This window comes from Periplaneta americana, chromosome 1, assembly GCF_040183065.1.
Source record: "Periplaneta americana isolate PAMFEO1 chromosome 1, P.americana_PAMFEO1_priV1, whole genome shotgun sequence".
In the NCBI taxonomy this organism is placed as follows: domain Eukaryota; kingdom Metazoa; phylum Arthropoda; class Insecta; order Blattodea; family Blattidae; genus Periplaneta; species Periplaneta americana.
Window position 1 is genome coordinate 67,995,736 of NC_091117.1, and position 21,249 is coordinate 68,016,984.

General features: G+C 34.7%; 2 protein-coding genes across 12 annotated transcripts in view; both read left to right on the plus strand.

The window, feature by feature from the left end:
• Camta (Calmodulin-binding transcription activator) overlaps positions 1-21,249 on the plus strand; it is a 1,741,786-nt gene that overhangs the window by 920,862 nt on the left and 799,675 nt on the right. The gene's annotated exons all lie outside the window — the stretch shown is intronic.
• On the plus strand, positions 17,926-19,758 carry LOC138708808 (MAPK-interacting and spindle-stabilizing protein-like; the record flags this gene model as incomplete). Its single annotated transcript, XM_069839002.1, has 1 exon — positions 17,926-19,758. A coding segment is annotated over one exon (1,194 nt), but the record flags the coding sequence as incomplete, so codon positions are not given.

Consider the following 21,249-nt stretch of genomic DNA (forward strand, 5'->3'; position numbering starts at 1 on the left):
CCCGGGTGCTTGGTTTTACGTTCCAAGCGCTCTGACCACTGAGCTACGCCGAATTCAATCCACGACACCGGATCGAACTATCCTCCTTCAATGTTTTCCTTAGTGGCCTGACTCCAAGTTAGGCATATATGTTGACGTTTTATGTTCAAGTCAATTGCCATTATACAAGGGGCGCACTCAGCTGAGTGACTGTTTGGCCGGATTCCGCTGTTAAGTGCACAGTACTGTACAGAATATGCACTGCTAGCTATGAGAATATTAAAGATGTTATTAATTTGTCCTACAGAATAATATCTGTAATATTGGCAATTAATATTTGAGCGCTTGGTACATAGAACCAAGGACCCGGGTTCGATCTCCGCCGCCGGAGCGAATTTTTCTCCTCAAATATTAATTGTCAATATTACAGATATTATTCTGTAGGACAAAGTAATACCATCTTTAAAAAACAAGATCGCATTTTCATTCAAGAAACTATACTAAAACATCGCATACAGAACACAAAACACTCTACAAAACATCTCAATACACAAACAACACAAACAAATACAACTCACAGCTGTAACAAACTCACATGCAATAGCTGCAGCAATGCTATTTCTTAAGGTGTTTTTAAAAATCTGGGAAAACTGAAGTACATTTGAGGCTATCAATTGCAAAACTCGCCTTATGCAAAAAAAAAAAAAAAAAAAAAAAGAGTTACATATGGGATGTTGTACTTCTTGCAGCTCTCTATCTACTGATATAGTCGGTTTGTGCAAATCTTGTCTAATTCCTCTCAGAAAACTACTATCAAATGCAAAACTGTCCATATCCATAACGGTTTTTCCTGTTTACTGACAAATCACTTTACTAGGATAAGGCGCATTCGATAGCCTCATATATAACTTAAATTGTCTCATAGAAATACATGTGTAGGCTAAATGTAGGTAACTGTGGACAAAAGTTGTTTTAAGAAAAAATGCTTTGTTGTGGCTGAAGTGTGCCTCTCCTTTAATGTTCTTTTTCTTTATTATATCCTGTTTCTTCTCCTTTCGTTACTTACGTTTCTTTCATGGGCTTACTTCTGCACCTAAATATGACTCCATAACTAGTATAACAATTCACGTGGTAAAGTATTTTTCTCTGAGGTGACTTTTGCCGCGTACGTGAGAAGCAGTACTGCCAATTTACTACTGTTTAAAATTGTATGGTTAAATGTTTCAAGATGATATGAAAGGGATATTTGTAAATGTTACCATAGTTCTGGTTGGACAATGACTGATTTCACAAAACAATTTTTTGGACTATGGTTGTTTTATGAAAACCACTGAAAATTTCCACTACTATAACATAGGCCTATGGCGTTGTTTCCCCCTAACAACTAATTCGGTAGATGGCCGCTACATTACGCTCACCATTTGCATAATATCTCAAATTTACATTTTTGGTCTATGGTTCTTTAAAAAAAACCTTCAGTTATAATTCCAGCAGAAAACACGTAAAGAATATCGCGGTCGGTAGCAGAAGGGCTCAATTATTGCTTTTTGGCCTTATTGTAACAATACCGTATTCCAGTTTGTAGAATAATGGCCCAGTCATTTACAATTTAACCCTTCTTCTGCCAGCTTCGATTCATAAGACTATTATTGTCCATACCTGCGGTGTAACGGCTAGCGTGTCTGGCCGAGAAGCCAGGTGGCCCGGGTTCGAATCTTGATCGGGACAAGTTACCTGGTTGAGGTTCTTTCCGGGGTTTTCCCTCAGCCCATTATGAGCAAGTGCTGGGTAACTATTGGTGCTGGACTCCGGACTCATTTCACCGACATTATCACCTTCACTTCATGCAGGCGCTAAATAATCTGAGATGTTGATACAGCGTCGTAAAATAACCCACTAAAAAGAATATTATTTCATTAATATAACTCACTGAGTACATTTTGTACTTCGGAGTTCCAGGTTTTTTAGTATGATATATCATATCTTTGAATTTATTAATGTTTTAGTTTAGAATTTGATTTGTGTTCAAATTATATCGATAGTTTCTTAGTATGACATATAATCTCTTTGAATTTACTTAATGTATTAGTTTAGAATTTGATTTTTGTTCAAATTATAACTTATCGATAGTTTCTTAGTAATGACATATCATCTCTTTGAATTTACTTAATGTATTAGTTTGGAATTTGATTTGTGTTCAAATTATATCGATAGTTTCTTAGTTTGACATATCACCTCTTTGAAATTATTTAATGTATTAGTTTAGAATTTGATTTGTGTTAAAATTATATCGATAGTTTCTTAGTGTGACATAAATCATCTCTTTGAATTTACTTAATGTATTAGTTTAGAATTTTATTGTGTTCAAATTATATCGATAGTTTCTTAGTATGACATATCATCTCTTTGAATTTACTTAATGTATTAGTTTAGAATTTTATTTGTGTTCAAATTATATCGATAGTTTCTTAGTATGACATATCATCTCTTTGAATTTACTTAATATATTAGTTTGGAATTTGATTTGTGTTCAAATTATATCGATAGTTTCTTAGTATGACATATCTCTTTGAATTTACTTAATGTATTAGTTTAGAATTTGATTTGTGTTCAAATTATATCGATAGTTTCTTAGTATGACATATCATCTCTTTGAATTTACTTAATGTATTAGTTTAGAATTTTATTTGTGTTCAAATTATATCGATAGTTTCTTAGTATGACATATCATCTCTTTGAATTTACTTAATATATTAGTTTGGAATTTGATTTGTGTTCAAATTATATCGATAGTTTCTTAGTATGACATATCTCTTTGAATTTACTTAATGTATTAGTTTAGAATTTGATTTGTGTTCAAATTTTATCGATAGTTTTTTAGTATGATATATCATCTCTTTGAATTTACTTAATGTATTAGTTTGGAATTTGATTTGTGTTCAAATTATATCGATAGTTTCTTAGTGTGACATAAATCATCTCTTTGAATTTACTTAATGTATTAGTTTAGCATTTGATTTGTGTTCAACTTATAACGATAATAATGATTTAAGAGAAATTTTATTTCTAAAATAGTAGTACCGGTATTGTAGAGGAAGGGCCAAATTCTGTCATTTTCAAATTATAATTAAACCATTTTCAAGCAATTACAGAAAGTTACAATTATGTCATATCTGATATGAAGTGCTGTAAATATATGATGTTAAAGAATGAACTTTGTGTCGGTATTTGATACCGAGCTATTCAGCGTTTTGTTCCTCCTGTAAAATTTTAAAATGACGAGTTCGGTTTTTCTTTGAATAATTGATTCAATTCGATGAGTCTGCGTAATTATTAGCGAACTACGTTGTACAAACTTAGTGTATGTACGTTTATATGAATTCTAATGCATTTTCTGCGAAATTTGTTCTATAAATTACCTTCTTGGAACGACTGGAAATATTAGTTACGTGCACAGGTATTAATTATTGAAACCTGTACTGCGTTCATAATATTGAATTTCTTCCTACGAATGTGCCGTTGCTTTCGACCGTCTCGCGAGGTGTTCGCCGACTCGGTTTGCATGATAATAGCTCTACATCATCCGAACAGAGCCCGGCTTCTTGGCAGAACATGGCTACAAGAGAAACAGGAAACAAGAACGGATCGATTCCAGCTGCTTGTTTTAAATGGCGTCACATGTTGTATAATAAAACGTTCCGATTTATACACAGCTTGGGGCCTGCTTGCTTCTTGTAGTAGGTCAAGCGTGATGGTCCGCGAACCCTATCTTAATTGTTTCCTACGTTTTTGTAGAAGATCTGGAGATGGAATTTTGTCTTGAGCGACCGAACAGTAGTTCAGTTTGGCAAGACTTTACGTCCGCCATTTAATTTCAGATATTTTCTTGTATTAGCTTTGTAATTGTGGCGTTGAAAAATGTTCCTCCGCAGTGAAGTATTAATTTAACCGCCTTGCTGTTTGACGGCTAGCTCGGGAGACTCCCATGCCGGCGGGTTCGAACTCAGTCCGTGGCTCCTACGAATGTGACATTTGTGGTGGACAACTCCATTGTTCGAACTGACAACCGCCACATTCAGTGCAGGCATTGCATCGTCGAAGGAAACCCTCGGGCACTCTTCTGAATATCCCACGCACCACCCGAACCACATCAGATATTGCAAGTAGGCCTATCCTTTATAAAAGTGTTTCTGAGTCCTACACCAGTGTCTCGTAAATGAGACGTTTCATATGCTTGCAAATAGAATTAATAAAGAGTCATCAAATCAGGAGATTGGGCTGGCCATTCAATCGAACCTCCTCTCCCGATTCAACGCCCGGAATATAATAATAATAATGGCTTTATTTAACCTGGCAGAGATAAGGCCGTAAGGCCTTCTCTTACACTCAACCAGAATTAAAACTTGCTTACATAGTTGAACATACAACTGGATCGGAATTACTCTAAGTAGGAGACTCTCTTGCCAGCGAGTTCGAACTCAGTCCATGGCTCCGACGAATGTGACATTTGTGGTGCACAAATCCATTGTTCGAACCGACGACCACCACACTCAGTGCAGGCATTGCATCGTCGAAGGAAACCCTCAGGCACTCTTCTGAATATCCCACGTACCACCCGAACCACATCAGATATTGCAAGTAGGCCTATCCTTTATAAAAGTGTTTGTGAGTCTTACACCAGTGTCTCGTAACTGAGACTTTTCATATGACCGCAAATAGAATTAATAAAGAGGCATCAAATCAGGAGATTGGGCTGGCCAGTCAATCGAACCTCCTCTCCCGATTCAACGCCCGGAATAATAATAATAATAATAATAATAATAATGGCTTTATTTAACCTGGCAGAGTTAAGACCATAAGGCCTTCTCTTACACTCAACCAGGATTAAAACTTGCTTACATAGTTGAACATACAACTGGATCGGAATTAAGTAATTACATACTGATACAATTTAGGTACATAATGAGATCAAAAGAGGTAGTTACATCAAATTTACCTCATAAAATAAAAATACACATAGTGGAATACATATTAATGTTGTTAGAATGAAATACGAATCACACAAAAACAGAAGATGATAATTCAATAAAAAATGTACACAGTAAAAATAAAAATAAACACATTAGTATACATATTAGTATTAGATTACAAGTAAGTAAGTAGGATTCACATAATTAAATCAGAAACCGACAGTTGAATAAAATGTACACAGTAAAAAATAGATTAATAATAAAAAAACAACACAGTGGGATACATACTGGTGTTAAGTGATAAACACGATTTACATGATTACACAATAAAAATAAGAAACAAAAAAAAAATAAAATAAAATAAATACAGTGGAACACACATATATGTTGACGTGTATCCAATGTCAAGGAAGGAGGAGAGTCCGATCCGGTGCTGTGGATTGAATTCGGCTTAGCTCAGTGGTCAGAGCGCTTGTTACGTAGAACCAAGGACCCGGGTTTGGTCCCCGGCGCCGGACCGAATTTTTCTCCTAAAATATTAAGTGTCATTATTACAGATAAATTCAGTAGGACAAATTAATATGTCTATAATATTCTAATATATACAATTTAAATTGCTTATATTATGTACGCTAGAATACGCTATTTTACTATATAAAGAATGTAGGCCTACATTGGTCAAACATTATTTACTCTATTTTGTACAATGTTGTGTATTGGAATGCGAGGTATTTTATTTAATAGTACTATTTATTTTGTAAATAGTGTATAGCCTACTAGTGAAAATATGTTTTATCAACGTAAGCCTACATTCTTTATGCCAATGTAAATAGCAAAAAAAAAAAAAAAATAGCGTATTCTAGCGCACATAGTGTAAAGGGACTGTCAGACATTGACTACTTTCAAAAGCCGGTTGTCAAAAGACTGTTTTTCGTCTCTAGAATATGATCTTTCTTCAGATATTACTGTTGTAGAATATTCATTTTATTTTTAATGCATCGGTTTTCCTTCATAATGTTAATAATTTCTTTGGTCCAAATTATCTTATTTAACACTATAAATTGGACGGAGTTTCGCAATAATAGACCAACCGACAATCTGAAAAACAAGAAAAAGATATATTTGCACAAATCTGTTGATGGCAGGCTAATTTAACTCGGAAAAAATCAAGAATGCGATATCTGAATTTTGCTGCTATTTATAAGCAAAAATTCGTTTATTGCATAAAATTCATTTATTTATTTTGCTTTGAAATATTAATTCAACTGCTGGTCTTTTATTAAAAATCGGTTTGCCGTTTTTGGTATTATTTGTGCTATTTTTGTAATAGTATGAATGTTATAATACTTCCTGAATAAAATGTTTTATAGAAAACAGATTTATATCAATGGAAAATATCTCGAAACAGGTTTTTTGCGCTTAGTCTGTTATTGCGTAACTCCATCCAATTGTTACTCTTTAACTTTTAGAATTAGCCTACATAGAACTAAACACAACTACATTTGGTCTTCTTCTTCTTATTAATATTATTATTATTATTATTATTATTATTATTATTATTATTATTATTATTATTTCATTGTTTTCTATAGGCTATAGTTATTTATATTTGATACGTATTTTTATAGTGGTTGAGTGGACGAGAAGGCCTTATGGCTTAAATCAATTAAATAAGTGAATAAATAATTTAAGTTGTAGGAAGGGCCATCTTAATATCACTCTTTATCGCTAGAATGCATTTTCATCAGTCTCTGACGTCTAATTTTGAATCATGAATATAACGCCAACTGGAGCACAAAGAAGATGCAAGTGTTCCCTGATAGTACTTGTGGCACGCGCCAAACATGACGTCATGTCAATATAGTCTATGAACAACTAACCTTATATCCGTATACCAGAATACGGTCCCTAATGGTTACATCCACAAAGTAGGTACTGTCATTAAGGGCTTATACTGATGTAAGGATTAATTCAGAAACCACAGGATCCTATTAAAAAATCTTATATTTCTACCTCTCTATAGTGCGTTTCTGTCAGTGAAGCTTTAGGGCCACATTCATAGACATTTTTAGAGCGGGCTTCCGGTGGATGATCAGCGAACTAACGTTTTTCGTATTCATAAACCAGTGTTAGCGATATGATATGATATGAATCCTGTACAAGTAATCAGTCGATAGCCGGGGCTAGTTTAGCATGCTCGTAGCGCGGGCTAGCGAAATGTCTAAGAATAGCAACCTCATAGTTTATAGGAGCAGTGCAAAGTATTTGAACAGTGAAATGTTTTTGAAGTGTTAGTGAAATCAGGATAGAATCAGTGAAATGTGTCGTAATTCCAGTGCAGTGAGTGAGTTGTTAGCGAAATGAGTGTAGTGCTGAAATATACTTTCGCATGTATGAACATATCATAGTCGTGGGTTTTAGTTCGAACTTGGGGTTAAGATACATATTAGATTTACTTTAAATGTTATTTCAAGTGATCGTTCTTCATTTAATTTAGGATGCTCCCTGTTGTTATTATTATTGTTATTATTATTATTATTATTATTATTACTACTACTACTACTACTACTACTATTACTACTACTACTACTATTACTACTACTACTACTACTACTACTACTACTACTATTACTACTACCACTACTATTACTACTACTACTATTACTACTACTATTACTACTACTACTATTACTACTACTACTACTACTACTATTACTACTACTACTTCCATTACTTCAACTGATTCGGTTAAATTGGAAAATATTCAAAGAAAATCTTCGATTTATACCCAATTCCTGTGACTTCAATTATGAGATTACCTGTAAATATTTTAACTGTTGTAGCCTTTATTCTAGACGTCAAAATCTTGATTATCATTTTTTTTTTTTTTGCAAAGCGATCAAGGGTGGTATTGATTGTGAGTCTATCATAAACAATATCAGCCTTCGTATTCCTACAAAGGGTTTAAAATTTCAAAAAAAAAAAAATTATAACAGAAATTCAAAATCACTTTCTCCAGTCTGTAGATGCATAAAATATGCCAATTTGCATGGGCACAATTTAGATCCTTCTAAAGTATAGTTTCGTTTTGATTATTAGTATTTACTGTTCTTGTTCTCAATTTTATTTATGTATGTTTTTCTTGATTTAAGATATTATTAATTTATTTTTGCACCTTTGTATCTTCGGTTTGTGTATTGTGCTGAACTATAATTGGCCTCTGGCTGTTGTTCAGCACACAAATAATAATAAATAAATAAATAAATAAATAAATAAATAAATGAACGAACGAACGAATAAATGAGTAAATGAATAAATGAATAAATAAGTAAATACTGTAAGTAAATAAGTAAATACTATAAGTAAATAAATAAATAAGAAAGTAAGTAAATAAGTAAATAAATAATTACTATTATTGTTGTTGGTATTATTATTGTTGTTATTATTAATTATTATAATTATTATTATTATTATTATTAATTTATTATTAATTGTATTTTTTATTAATTGTGTTTATTATTAATTGTCATTTTTTAGTGTAATTAGTAACCACTGCCACTGGGTATATACCCATTTGCAGTGTTAATAAGTGCATGCATACATACATACATACATACATACATACATACATACATACGCACCTTCGGTTTTAGCACAATTTTTTGAAACGCCCAGTATAGGCACAATTATGAGTGTCTAATTGCATGGATCCGTCTCCGATGCAGCCTTTGTAAAGCCAGCCACCCAAGAATATCTGCTTTCCTGCTCTCTTTGCGCCTCAATCACATGTAGTATATATACTGCCCCTCATTCGTTTTATATGTAACACAATCTCGACTTTTTAATTGGTTTACAGTACGAATCCGCCACTGCAGCTCATTAAGTGCGTAGGTCGGATTTTAAATCGAATGGTGCAGTGCTGCTGATTGACGTACGCTGCAAAGCGCAGCTCTCCTCGTGACGGATGCAAATTAACTCCCCCTCCCTCGACGATTGTCTGAAATACTGCATCGACAGCATCCGTCCCCCCTTCAACGATTGTTTATATCGATGATGGGTTCAAATTTGTTGACGTAGTCAATGCAGTTAGTACATATTGTCGGAATTTGAAGAATTTCATTGCAATGCGATCAATTATGATTCGCGTCTGCCTCTATTTATTAGCCAGAGTACATGACCAAACTCAATACGCTTCATATGGGTAAACAGGAAGGGACTTTTTATGACCCTAGAACTACGTGACTGGACTCTGTGCCTGATGTAATAAGCACAATCGATACCCCAAGTCTAGTCATAAGCCGGCAGAGTTACTGAAACTTTCCTCTCTGTCTCATAGTTACCCGATATTTAAAGACACAAGAGATAAAGACAAAACTCGTATAACCACGCCTTCTTCCCCTTTTCTGAGTTTCGCTTTACGCTTTCCGCATACACACGATGACTCTATTTCTTTAACGGCCGAATTCTTACGGTCACGGCCATGTTACCCAATGTTCCAGCGTTAGGGAACATTTTGCAAAGGAAAATTAAAGCGAATTTGAAAAAGTAAATCTATACAACTATATAGGATCAGGGTCGGTCCGTCCTTACGTGCTACAGTGCTACAGCACAATGATAATTTTTGCTCAAAAAATGTATTTGTAATACCATAGTATTTTATCTGAAATTTTCCCGTGGTTATGTTCATGACGCGTTATAGAGTGTTTCTTCGCTCTTTGGTGCCTCAGAGGGTTCGTTGTGCTACTCAGAACTTCACATGAAAATGTAGACAATTATCCGCATGAGCGAAGCTGAAATCACAGCTCTGATTGGCTATTTTTACGCGGGAAAGTGCTGCTGTCAGCTTCAACACGACACAGTTTGGAGATTGCAAAAGTAAAGCGTAACGAAAGAATGCTTGTTTGTGGAAGAACTCGGAACAACTCTATTTACAATGTATTTGATAATTCAAGTATCCGACTGCTGCTGCCATCTACCTATATGAGGTTCCTCCTGAATCAGCCAGCAAGCGACGGAAAATGGAATCGCAGAAAATTGAAACCAAGGAAGTATGTAACCGTATAATTCAGAAAGCTACTCACCGTTTCCAGTCTTTAAGGTACCTAGACGCAACAAAATTGTTAAACAGCAAAATTTTTGACAATTTTTCGCATAATTTTCCTGAACGCGAACTTGAAGTTGCTGTTAACAGCTATACTGTACTGAACAAAAGAGAGTTAAAGACACAACTTGGAATTCTATACGGAAGACCCAACTTCCAAAATATAGACGGCTGTTCAATTGTTACAATACATAGTCTCCAACAATTTACAGGATCCATTCTGTGAAGTAACGAAGTTGTTAAATATTTTGGTTACAACACTAATGACTACTGCTGAGTCAGAAAGATGTTTTTCTTGCTTGAAACGCATAAAAACGTTTTTAAGGAACACTATGTCCCAGAATCGTCTCACTTCTCTTGCAAGACTGTCAATAGAAAAGAGTGTGATGTTCGAAATGGAGGAGTTTCACACCAGGGTAATTTAAAAGCTCTGCAGTAGAAAGGAACCTTTTATGGACTTCATATTTCGTCACTAGGCGGGTCTCAAATTAAGATAAATACATATAAGTGTATACAGTAGGCTGATATAGAGATTGTAGCACACTCATTATTTTGACCACCAGCCGCTGCTGTATAGGATGCCCATAAAGTTACTAAATTTCATAAAAAAGCATAACTGAGACTCATTTCTGTTGTGGCTCCAGTGAAGACACGTCCAAATATTAACCATTGCTGAACGAATCCCAGTGGTAGAATGCCTTTCCAATGACAAAAGCTATGCTGAGCTCCAAACCGTATCAGCATGCCTCTGTTTGTGTCACTTTAGCTCATTCTAATTAGGCACTGCGTTTTTACTCTTGTTAAATCCTATACAAAAATGTTGATGAAGGGCAGGTCGAGGAATAAGATGGTGTTAAACATTTGGGAAAAAACATTTTTCTGAAAAAACTATGAACTTTCCACCAATATATTACAGTTTTTTGTTACATAGCATACAACACGAGCTATTCGCTCTGAAAATCTGCAAGGCTATTTCACTTCCACTCTGTATATGTTTATTGTACAACAACCGTCCCAATATGATCGAATAGTCAATCGTTAATATTAGTAATCTAGAGTTAACCAAAGAGATGAATACTTTCCCATGTTCGGGCATCTTCAGGTCTCATCAGCACCATTAACTGTAATCTGTAGTTATAATAATAAAAATCTGTACAATAATATAAACAATTGGATACGCATTAGAAATTAATGATCAATACATTGACACATATTACAAATTCCGACAGGTATTACATCAAAGTTTAATGTGGTGTAATAGTATACATACTAGGTTCAAAAAGTTCCCGGAATTTGCTAGCATCATAGAAACAACGTACCTTAAACACTATTCTACAGCATTCCCTTCAAAATAGTTGCCTTCCGCAACAACACACTTTTGCCAACGCGTGTAGAGTTCCTGGAAGCAGGCCTGGAAGCCATTTTGTGAAACCCGTCTTAGTGCTCTCGTCGCGTTTGCGATAACCTCTTCAGCATTGAATCTCCGTCATTTCAGATGACTTTTCAGACGGGGAAACAGAAAGTAATCAGGTGGTGAGAGATCAGGAGAGTATGGTGGGTGATCCAAAGCAGTTATGTTGTGCCTGGCAAGAAAATTCTTTACAATAATTGCGCGATGAGCAGGTGCATTGTCATGCATAAGGAACCAGTTGTTTTCTACCCACTTTTCTGGACGTTTCCTTCTCACTGCGTCCCAGAGGCGACGGAGGGTTTCTACGTACAATTCTTTCGTTACAGTACGACCTTCTGGAATGAACTCATGGTGCATGAGACCCTGAGAGTCGAAGAAAACTTCCAACATAACTTTGCTTTAAGTGTGCTTAAATGCGACAGGCTCATGTCAGTAGATTTACTGGCATGAAAAAGAACTCCTGCGGGACAAAATTCCGGCACATCCGGCGATGCTGATATAACCTCTGCAGTTGCGAGCGTCGTTAAATAAAACATAACATTTAAAATAACTTTGCCTTTGGAAGTGTCCCTAGGAAATTTTTGCTTCCGAGGAGATGTTTTCGATTTCCACTCAGATGACTGTCGTTTAGGGACTGGATCGTACAAGTAGCACCAGTTTCATTTTGTTTAAGAAATCACCATCTTCATCAGCCATACTGATCATGTCCCCAGCAAAACACAGAACTTGATGTTTGTACTTTGCTCTGTGGACATAATTACAAAATGCGACGAACAAACGAAACACTATGATAAACAATTGCCTACAACTCAAAACCAATAATTGCCATTATCAACAAACTTTAAGGAAATGACATCATGAATGTTACCAACAAAACAAATGTATAATATCCCTTGTTATATATTAATACGAAAAATGGTAGTAAAATTCCGGGAACTTTTTGAACCTAGTATATCACGGTACAAGTTTGGGAAGTGCTCTTTAAAAAAAATCCAGGAAAAGTCTGAAAAATAAGCAGAGCCGAGATTTTGTAATGCACTTTAGAAACGTGTATTGTACAACCTTTTTGCACGATCATATTTTTAAAATTCCAAATACAATATATTTTGTATTGAAACTTTAGAGCAATATTATTCCAAAGTCTTCGCAAAACTGCACTGTAATGGTAACGAAGTAACAATAAGTGCATTGTAATAAATCTATTTCAGTATAGTTTCATGTTGTCCACACCTGTGGAGTAACGGTTAGCACGTCTGGCCGCGAAACCAGGTGGCACGGGTTCGATTCCCAGTCGGGGCAAGTTACCTGGTTGAGGTTTTTTCCGGGGTTTTCCCTCAACCGAATATTAGCAAATGCTGTGTACAGAAACTTTTGGTGCTGGACCCTTTATCTCATTCAGACGCTAAATAACCTGAGATGTTGATAAAGCTTCGTAAAATAACCTACTAAAAACAAGTTTTATGTCATGAAGAATGGTTTCCCTAGCAACAAGGTTCTCTGTGAGAATTCTAACTTTCAGGGCCTAACAACAATAGCTGTAAATACAACAAAAACACGATCGTGCAAAAATGTAATTTTGATACAATGAAAAGTTAAAAAAAAATTGCTAATTACATACAATAAACTTCTGTATAAGACCTACACTGTATGGGCTTATAAAACCAATAAAACGGCTTCATTGTTCGTTATAACCATAAATATAAACGAATTTTAACTTATTGATGTCATTAATGTTTGTGTAAGTGGCATTAGTGTTAGTATTACTTTCTTTTAAGGAATGCAGCAACGACCACGGCTACTGTGATAGTATTGTTTTGTTTCTCAGACTGTCCAGTTTATAATGTTACGTGGTCATTTGCACCATTCACCTTTAGTTTCTTAACAGACAGATCACAGTAGACTATTCAGATCAACTTATAGTAGGCCTACTATAGTAATATATTCATGAAGCTATGGAGTTTTTTTTCTTGTATTGTTTGCGGTGGCAACTCATTTTGTAGTTTCATCTTGGTATGTACCTATATCTCCCGTACAGATTTAAGAATACGAGGGAATTGCTGTTGTAACAAATAAGAAAATTTTAGTTTTACAATAAGAATGCTGTCAATAATACAATATTTTTGACGGAATTTCTTGTACCGTCTTCAGTCTTTAATCTTTACGGCTGTAGGTGAAAGATAGGCTAGGAGTAATTTTACGAAATCTTACATAACTTTAAAATTCACATTACTGTATTACAGATCTGATTTTTATATTGTTTTCGAGTCACCCGGTGTTGTTTCCTAAAACGCATTTTTGTATAACCCTCATTTCCTGCTTTTTTTTTTTTTTTTTGCACTAAACATTTTATAGAATTTAGTACTTTCATAACATTGTACCTTACCGTATATATTCACCTACGCACAGAATGTACTCTTGTTTTTATCGCAATCCCTAGGGTTAAAATGGATGAATAATTTTTGTCGTAATTTTCAAGCTATATCCGTTTTTAAGCTCGCGACATAGCGATACACCTATGTAGTGAAATTTTATTTTTTTACCTCCACGTTCTGAAATAGCACATAGCAGTAAAAAGAGTACTGTCAAAGTGTAATGTCTAATTGGCTTTTTCGTTAAGTTTTATTTCCGCGTTCCTAGGCAACACGCATTGCCTCCATATCAATAGAAGCGTGTAGCGTCAGCTCGTGATGTAATTACCGAGCGAAAGGTGCGTTGCGTGGGTTACACTCTCCTTCAATTTGTATACAGAGCTACATCAAAAGAGAGAGGCTCTTTCATTTGTATATAGAATTCACAATGTTTGCGTTCATAGAATTACCCGGTTTGCTGCCTTTGAATAAGATACGAGTATACGAATGGGTTTTTAGTAGCTCCGGATTTTAATTTGTATCGTCTTTTTGTTTGAAATTATTTAACATATCAGTGACTGGAAGTAGGTCATTGCATGATTTCTCTTGTAAAATGTAGTCATTATCGACTAGAGAGCGTGAGAGTATCTTCATTTTTTTTGGCCTCTTTGAACTCGATACATTTATTCAGAAATCATTTTATCATTTCGCAATATTAAATCATCTTCGATGTGTTACATTACTTACCATTGGATTCGAATTTGGTGAGGTCAAACCGGCCTCAAGATTGTGAATTTTTAAGAAACTATATAATCGTTATATCATCTTACGAAGGAGAAATAAAACCGGCAGTTCCATGTTACGTATGTATCCATGGTTGGCCGAATTCCGCGTAAGATTTACCAACTAGCCGCTTCTCGCTGTGCAAGTTCCCTCCTTTACGGATAGATGTCTCTGCGGGAGAACGTATAATCAGAGACCTCTTATACACAACGTAGGGAACAAAATCAGAAACATGAAGGTGGACATAATAAAACTAAACTGTACAATATCGGGAGTGAATGTCAGGTTGGGTCTTGGTATATAGAATGGAGCAATGGGGGATTTAACGTCCAGTGAAAATAGACATACGCTTAGAAAAATTAACAGTAGGTGATTTATTTTATAAAGTTATTTATAAGTAGGGAATTAGTAGTAAATTTATTGCTAGTAAAAACACTTACACAATTACAGACAAAAATCATGTTCTAGTTCATCCCTGAAGGCGCAAAACTCATGCTAGGATATCAGAAGAAATGGAGACTTCCAGAGATAGAAACAACTTCTAAAGAGAGGTTGAAATAGGATTCAAATTACTTATTCGTGGCAGGGACTTTCGTTAAGGTTTGAAAATGCTAGGGATTTTAAGCTGACAACCCTACTGCGAGTGTTTGTTGTTTTCGCCTGAGGAGATTTCTAAATAAGATGTTATCAGTTGATTAGCCTTCGGTATAGTGAGAATAGACCAAATGTCAATACGAAAATGGCTTAGGCAGGATTAATACTGAAAAACCAAACATCTATGAATCAACCATTTCGTATTTTCTAATATCAATAATAATTTATTATATTGACTGTTACACTTTTACTACGTCATACTACTTTTGACCAATAAAACGGTACGAAAGAACGTCTTTCAACCAATCCTGGCTGCTTATCACACAATTTTATTGCTGCCCTAGCATTTGTTTAATTTTATTGCTACCCTAGCATTTGTTTGTTTTTATCACTATCCTAGCATTTGTTTCTTTCTTTACCAACATTTCAAACTGCAAATTCTTTACCATACTATAAAACATGCTTTGCGATCGTCATTTGTTTACAGCATAGACAGTCAACTGAAAATGAAGGCTCCATTCAAACGTTTTGGTGAAGCTAACATTAGTGAAATAGAATTTCAGTATGCCAGTTAAAATTGTATTGTATTAGACTACTTTATTTCTTCTAATATTTTTATACTTTCTTCTAATCGTGTAATAGTCAATTAAATCCCACTCGAGTTTTGATTTTCTCTAGATAAGTCTGCTCATGTTCCACTAGCTGATTTACCGATAAAATCAAAACTTCTAGTGCGATTACTGTTGATAAAATTTTAGTTACAGGTTTCCTCTTTAGTGCTAGAGTTACCACAACAATTTTTTTTCGTTCAGTAGCGGGGGGGAATATAATTTTTGAGAAATCTCTAGTGACTTAGTGATAAGTATAATCAAGCATTCTTTGGAGATGTTAAGAAATCGTTTGTATGGAGCATGTACTGTTTCATTATAAGATATTGATGTATTTATATTTTCGGTCAGTGTTTTATGTTTTATCTTTTTTTAACCTAATCCAAAAAAAAAAACATTGTATAGGGATATTGTTTTAGTATTTTGTGTAGGGACATGTATAAAATAAAAATTTTTAACGTATAAAAGCATGTAAAGTTAGTAATTTTTAACAATTAAAAGAATAATAAAATATAGCTTAGTCATATAAACAATCTTACTTTATTTTTAATCCTAAGAATATGTAAATTGCTTAACTCTGGATTATTTTCCAGTATTGAATTGTATAATCTTGGTTCATAATTTATTTTACTGTTTATCAATAAATGTCTTACTATTGACATTTCCCAGTAACATTTAACTATAAGTATGTAAAGTGAGTTTCTAAGTTATGCACATTAACCTTTGGACTTCGTGTTTGTTAAATGGTATCTCACTCTCTGCGGAGTTGGTCAGAAGATTTAACGGTGTACGGTTAGTTTCCAAGTACTGTAGAAAGCAGTGCCTCTGATTGGCCGTCCTCTATATCCCGCTTGTAGATCAGTATCCAATCACAGCTTATCCTTCGCGAGGGAGGCAGTAGGAGGGGGCTGCTAATTTGGCACGATTCCAAGTTAAACGCAATTGAACTTTTAGTGTAGACTATGATGATAATAGGATGAAACGGTCGTAAATAATATCGCAAGCGCCCGGAGAGATAATGAAAATTGGCGTGTTCAATGAGCCCTACAGCCTACAGGGTGTTCCTCAATAATTAGATCTTGCTTACGTGTTAGATTTTCGTGTTATTTAATTGTACGTTATCAGTCTGTTTTCGGATGATTTTATACGCCACAATCTGTAACAGTATTTCGCCAAGTCCTCCCTCTACAATGGTGTCAAATTTCTTATCCTTCTGTCTGTAGCCCTCTTTGCCCTTTCTGGTGTCGGGATTTATTTTTATTTTCCTAAACAGAAATTTGATAACTACATTATACGAGTCTCTTTGGACCTGAAGTCATTACGTCCCACTTAAATTCTGCAAATATTAATTAATTCTAATTAGCAGATTTCTTACTTTATCACCAACACAGTGTATATTTACGGATGGGGGAATTTATGGCGATTTCATAAATTCCATAATTTCAAAATGTTCTAAATATATCAACGTTACAACTTTGTGGCTTGTTATTAAATCATCACCATCAACTTCTTCACCGTCACTGTTTTCACCTCCATGTATATCCCCATATCCATCAATTTCATTTTCTTATCTATCATTTTAATTTCCTTATCCACTATTTTCACGTCCATCTCCATCTTCATTTCCTTATCCACCATCTTCATTACCCTCATATCCATCTCTATTATCTTCATATCCATCTATATTATCTTCATTCCATCTCCATTATCTTCATTCCATCTCCATTATCTTCATATCTATCTAAATTATCTTCATATCTATCTATATCATCTTCATATCCCATCTTCACGTCCACACTTGTGGAGTAATGGTTAGCGCGCGAAACCAGGTGGCCCGGGTTCGATTCCCGGTCGGGGTAAGTTACCTGGTTGAGTTCTTTTTCCGGGGTTTTCCCTAAACCCAATATGAACAAATGGTGGACAACTTTCGGTGCTGGACCCCGGACTCATTTCATCGGCTTTATCACCTTCATCTCATTCAGACGCTAAATAACCTAAGATGTTGATAAAGCGTCGTAATATAACCTACTAAAATTAAAAAATCCATCTCCATTATCTTCATATCCATCTCCATTATCTTCATATCCATCTTTCTCTTCATATTCATTTTCAGTCTCTATAATTATGTCCGTATTCATTTTCCATCACCTTCATATTCGTCTCCATCATCTTCGTATCCCTCTCATTACCTTCATATCCATCTCCATTACCTTCATATCCATCATCATTACCTCCATATCCATCTCCATCTTCATATCCATCTCTATCATCTTCATATTCATCTCCATATTCTTCATATCCATCTCCATCACCTTCATATTCGTCTCCATTATCTTCGTATCCCTCTCCATTATCTTTACATCCATCTCCATTACCTTCATATCCATCATCATTACCTCCATATCCATCTCAATCATCTTCATATTCATCTCCATCTTCATATCCATCTCCATCATATTCATATCCATTTCCATCATCTTCATATCCATCTTCACATCCATCTCCATCTTTTTCATATCCATCTTCATCTTCATATCCATCTTCATATCCATATTCATCATTTTCATATCCATCTCCATCATCTTCATATCCATCTCCATCATCTTCATATCTATCTCCATCTCCATCATCTTCATATCCATCTCCATCATTTTCAAATCCATCTTCATGTCAATCTTCATCACTTTCATATCCATCTCCATCATCTTCATATCCTTCTCCATCATTTTCATATCCATCTTCATCATCTTCATATCCATCTCCATTTTCATATCCATCTTCATCATCTTCATATCCATCTTCATCTTCATGTCCATCTTCATGTCAATCTTCATCACTTTCATATCCATCTCCATCATCTTCATATCCTTCTCCATTCATTTTCATATCCATCTCCATTTTCATATCCATCTTCATCATCTTCATATCCATCTCCAGTTCCATCACCTTCATATCCATCTCCATTTTCATATCCATCTTCATCATCTTCATATCCATCTCCATTTTCATATCCATCTTCATCGTCTTCAAATCCATCTTCGTCTTCATGTCTATCTCCATCATTTTCATATCCATCTTCATGTCAATCTTCATCACTTTCATATCCATCTCCATCTTCATATCTTTCTCCATCATCATCATATCTATCTACATCTCCATCATCATCATATCTATCTACATCTCCATCTTCATATCTATCTACATCTCCATCATCTTCATATCTATCTCCATCGCCATCATCTTCATATCCATCTCTATCATCGTCTTCAAATCCATCTCCATCATCTTCATATCCATTCATTCATCTTCATATTCATCTCCATAATCTTCATATTCATCTCCATAATCATATTTATCTCCATCATCTGCATATTCATCTCCATCATCAGCATATTCATCTCCATCTTCATATCCATTTCCATCATCTTCATATTCATTCCATTCACTGTAACGCAACGATGAGATGGCTTCGACATCTGGCTCCACATTCATCTTAAATACTATGTGTATTACAACTCATCGCTATGAGTGATTGAAAACCAAACACACACAGTGAATGCCAATGCTTGTATCTCGTCAATGACTTTTCTTACCTGAACATAGTATCACTAGCGGGTAATTACTACCATTTTTAAACTTCTAAATATTTTAAATTTCAAATATATGTACTTATACAATATGATCTAAATTTACTTACTTACTTACTTACAAATGGCTTTTAAGGAACCCGAAGGTTCATTGCCGCCCTCACATAAGCCCGCCATCGGTCCCTATCCTGTGCAAGATTAATCCAGTCTCTATCATCATATCCCACCTCTCTCAAATCCATTTTAATATTATCCTCCCATCTACATCTCGGCCTCCCTAAAGGTCTTTTTCCCTCCGGTCTCCCAACTAACACTCTATATGCATTTAATATGATCTAAATTGGTTATATAAATTAATGAACTCAATTAAAGTGTGATTATCAACAGTAATCTCACTAGAGGTTTTGATTTATCTAGAGAAAATCAAAACTCGAGTGGGATTTAATTGACTATTACACGATTAGAAGAAAGTAGGCTATATAAAGATTAGAAGTAACAAAGTGTACAATAAAATATTAATTGCTTACGAAAATACAACTGTCTTCAAATGTATTATTGTACCATCTCAGCATTACGCTAGATGGCAGCAGTGTTTTATGATGATGTTTTCTTGTTACCGGTATCAGTTGTGCCAACTATGGAATCATCATTGAACTCTGTGGCCTGTTACTAGTCAAGAAGGCTTTGTTGATTCAGTTTCATTTTTATTAAGACAGTTGCATTCCACTTCAATTATCCGAATCCCAGTAATCAACATCACTTGATAGATGATTTTCAATAAATCTTAATATTAAACAATCTCTGATACGTGACTATCCATAATATCATATAGCAGAAGCTATAACATAACCTAACTAATATACACAAGTGTTAGAAAAGTTTTATTTAACGACGATGACATAGAAAAATAAACATGAATAATTTTAAAAGGAATAATTATTGAATGTACAATTTTCAAATTTGAATGTGGTTGGTGGTTCAATTGATGTTATATTGGACGTGTGCATAATAGAAGTGGAACTCGTTGATTTAGGCCTACATGGTGTATTCAACTTATTCAGGATTTCCGAATGAATAATTTTGAAAGGAATAATTATTGAATGTACAATTTTAAAATTGTAATGTGGTTGGTGGTTCAATTGATGTTATATTGGACGTGTGCATAATAGAAGTGGAACTCGTTGATTTAGGCCTACATGGTGTATTCAACTTATTCAGGATTTCCGAATGAATAATTTTGAAAGGAATAATTATTGAATGTACAATTTTAAAATTTGAATGTGGTTGGTGGTTCAATTGATGTTATATTGGACGTGTGCGTAATAGAAGTGGAACTCGTTGATTTAGGCCTACATGGTGTATTCAACTTATTCAGGATTTCCGAATGGTGCTCTTCATTTATTTGTAAATCGGATTTCAGAAGATGAATAGGTATGATCAGTGATTTTGATTAATTCTTGTTCTTGAATGCCAATGCGAGTCATATTTGAAACTGCTCTGCATCGACTGGAGAGGTTTGTAATTATATATATAAGCCTATATATTTTTTTTTTGACGTCCAGACCAGCGCAGTTTCAAATGTTGGCAAACAAAGAAACAAATGCTAGGGACGCGATAAAATTAAACAAATGCTAGGGACGCGATAAAATTAAACAAATGCTAGGGACGCGATAAAATTGTGCGATAAGCAGCCATGATTGGTTGAAATACGTCCTTTCGTACCGTTTTATTGGTCAAAAGTAGTATGACGTAGTAAGAGTGTAATAGTCATTATAAGACTCATTTTAACATAGTATTACAAGTTTTATTAAATGTTATTTATTGCAAGCCAAAATGACTTGGAACCACTCTAGTATTCACATAATTTT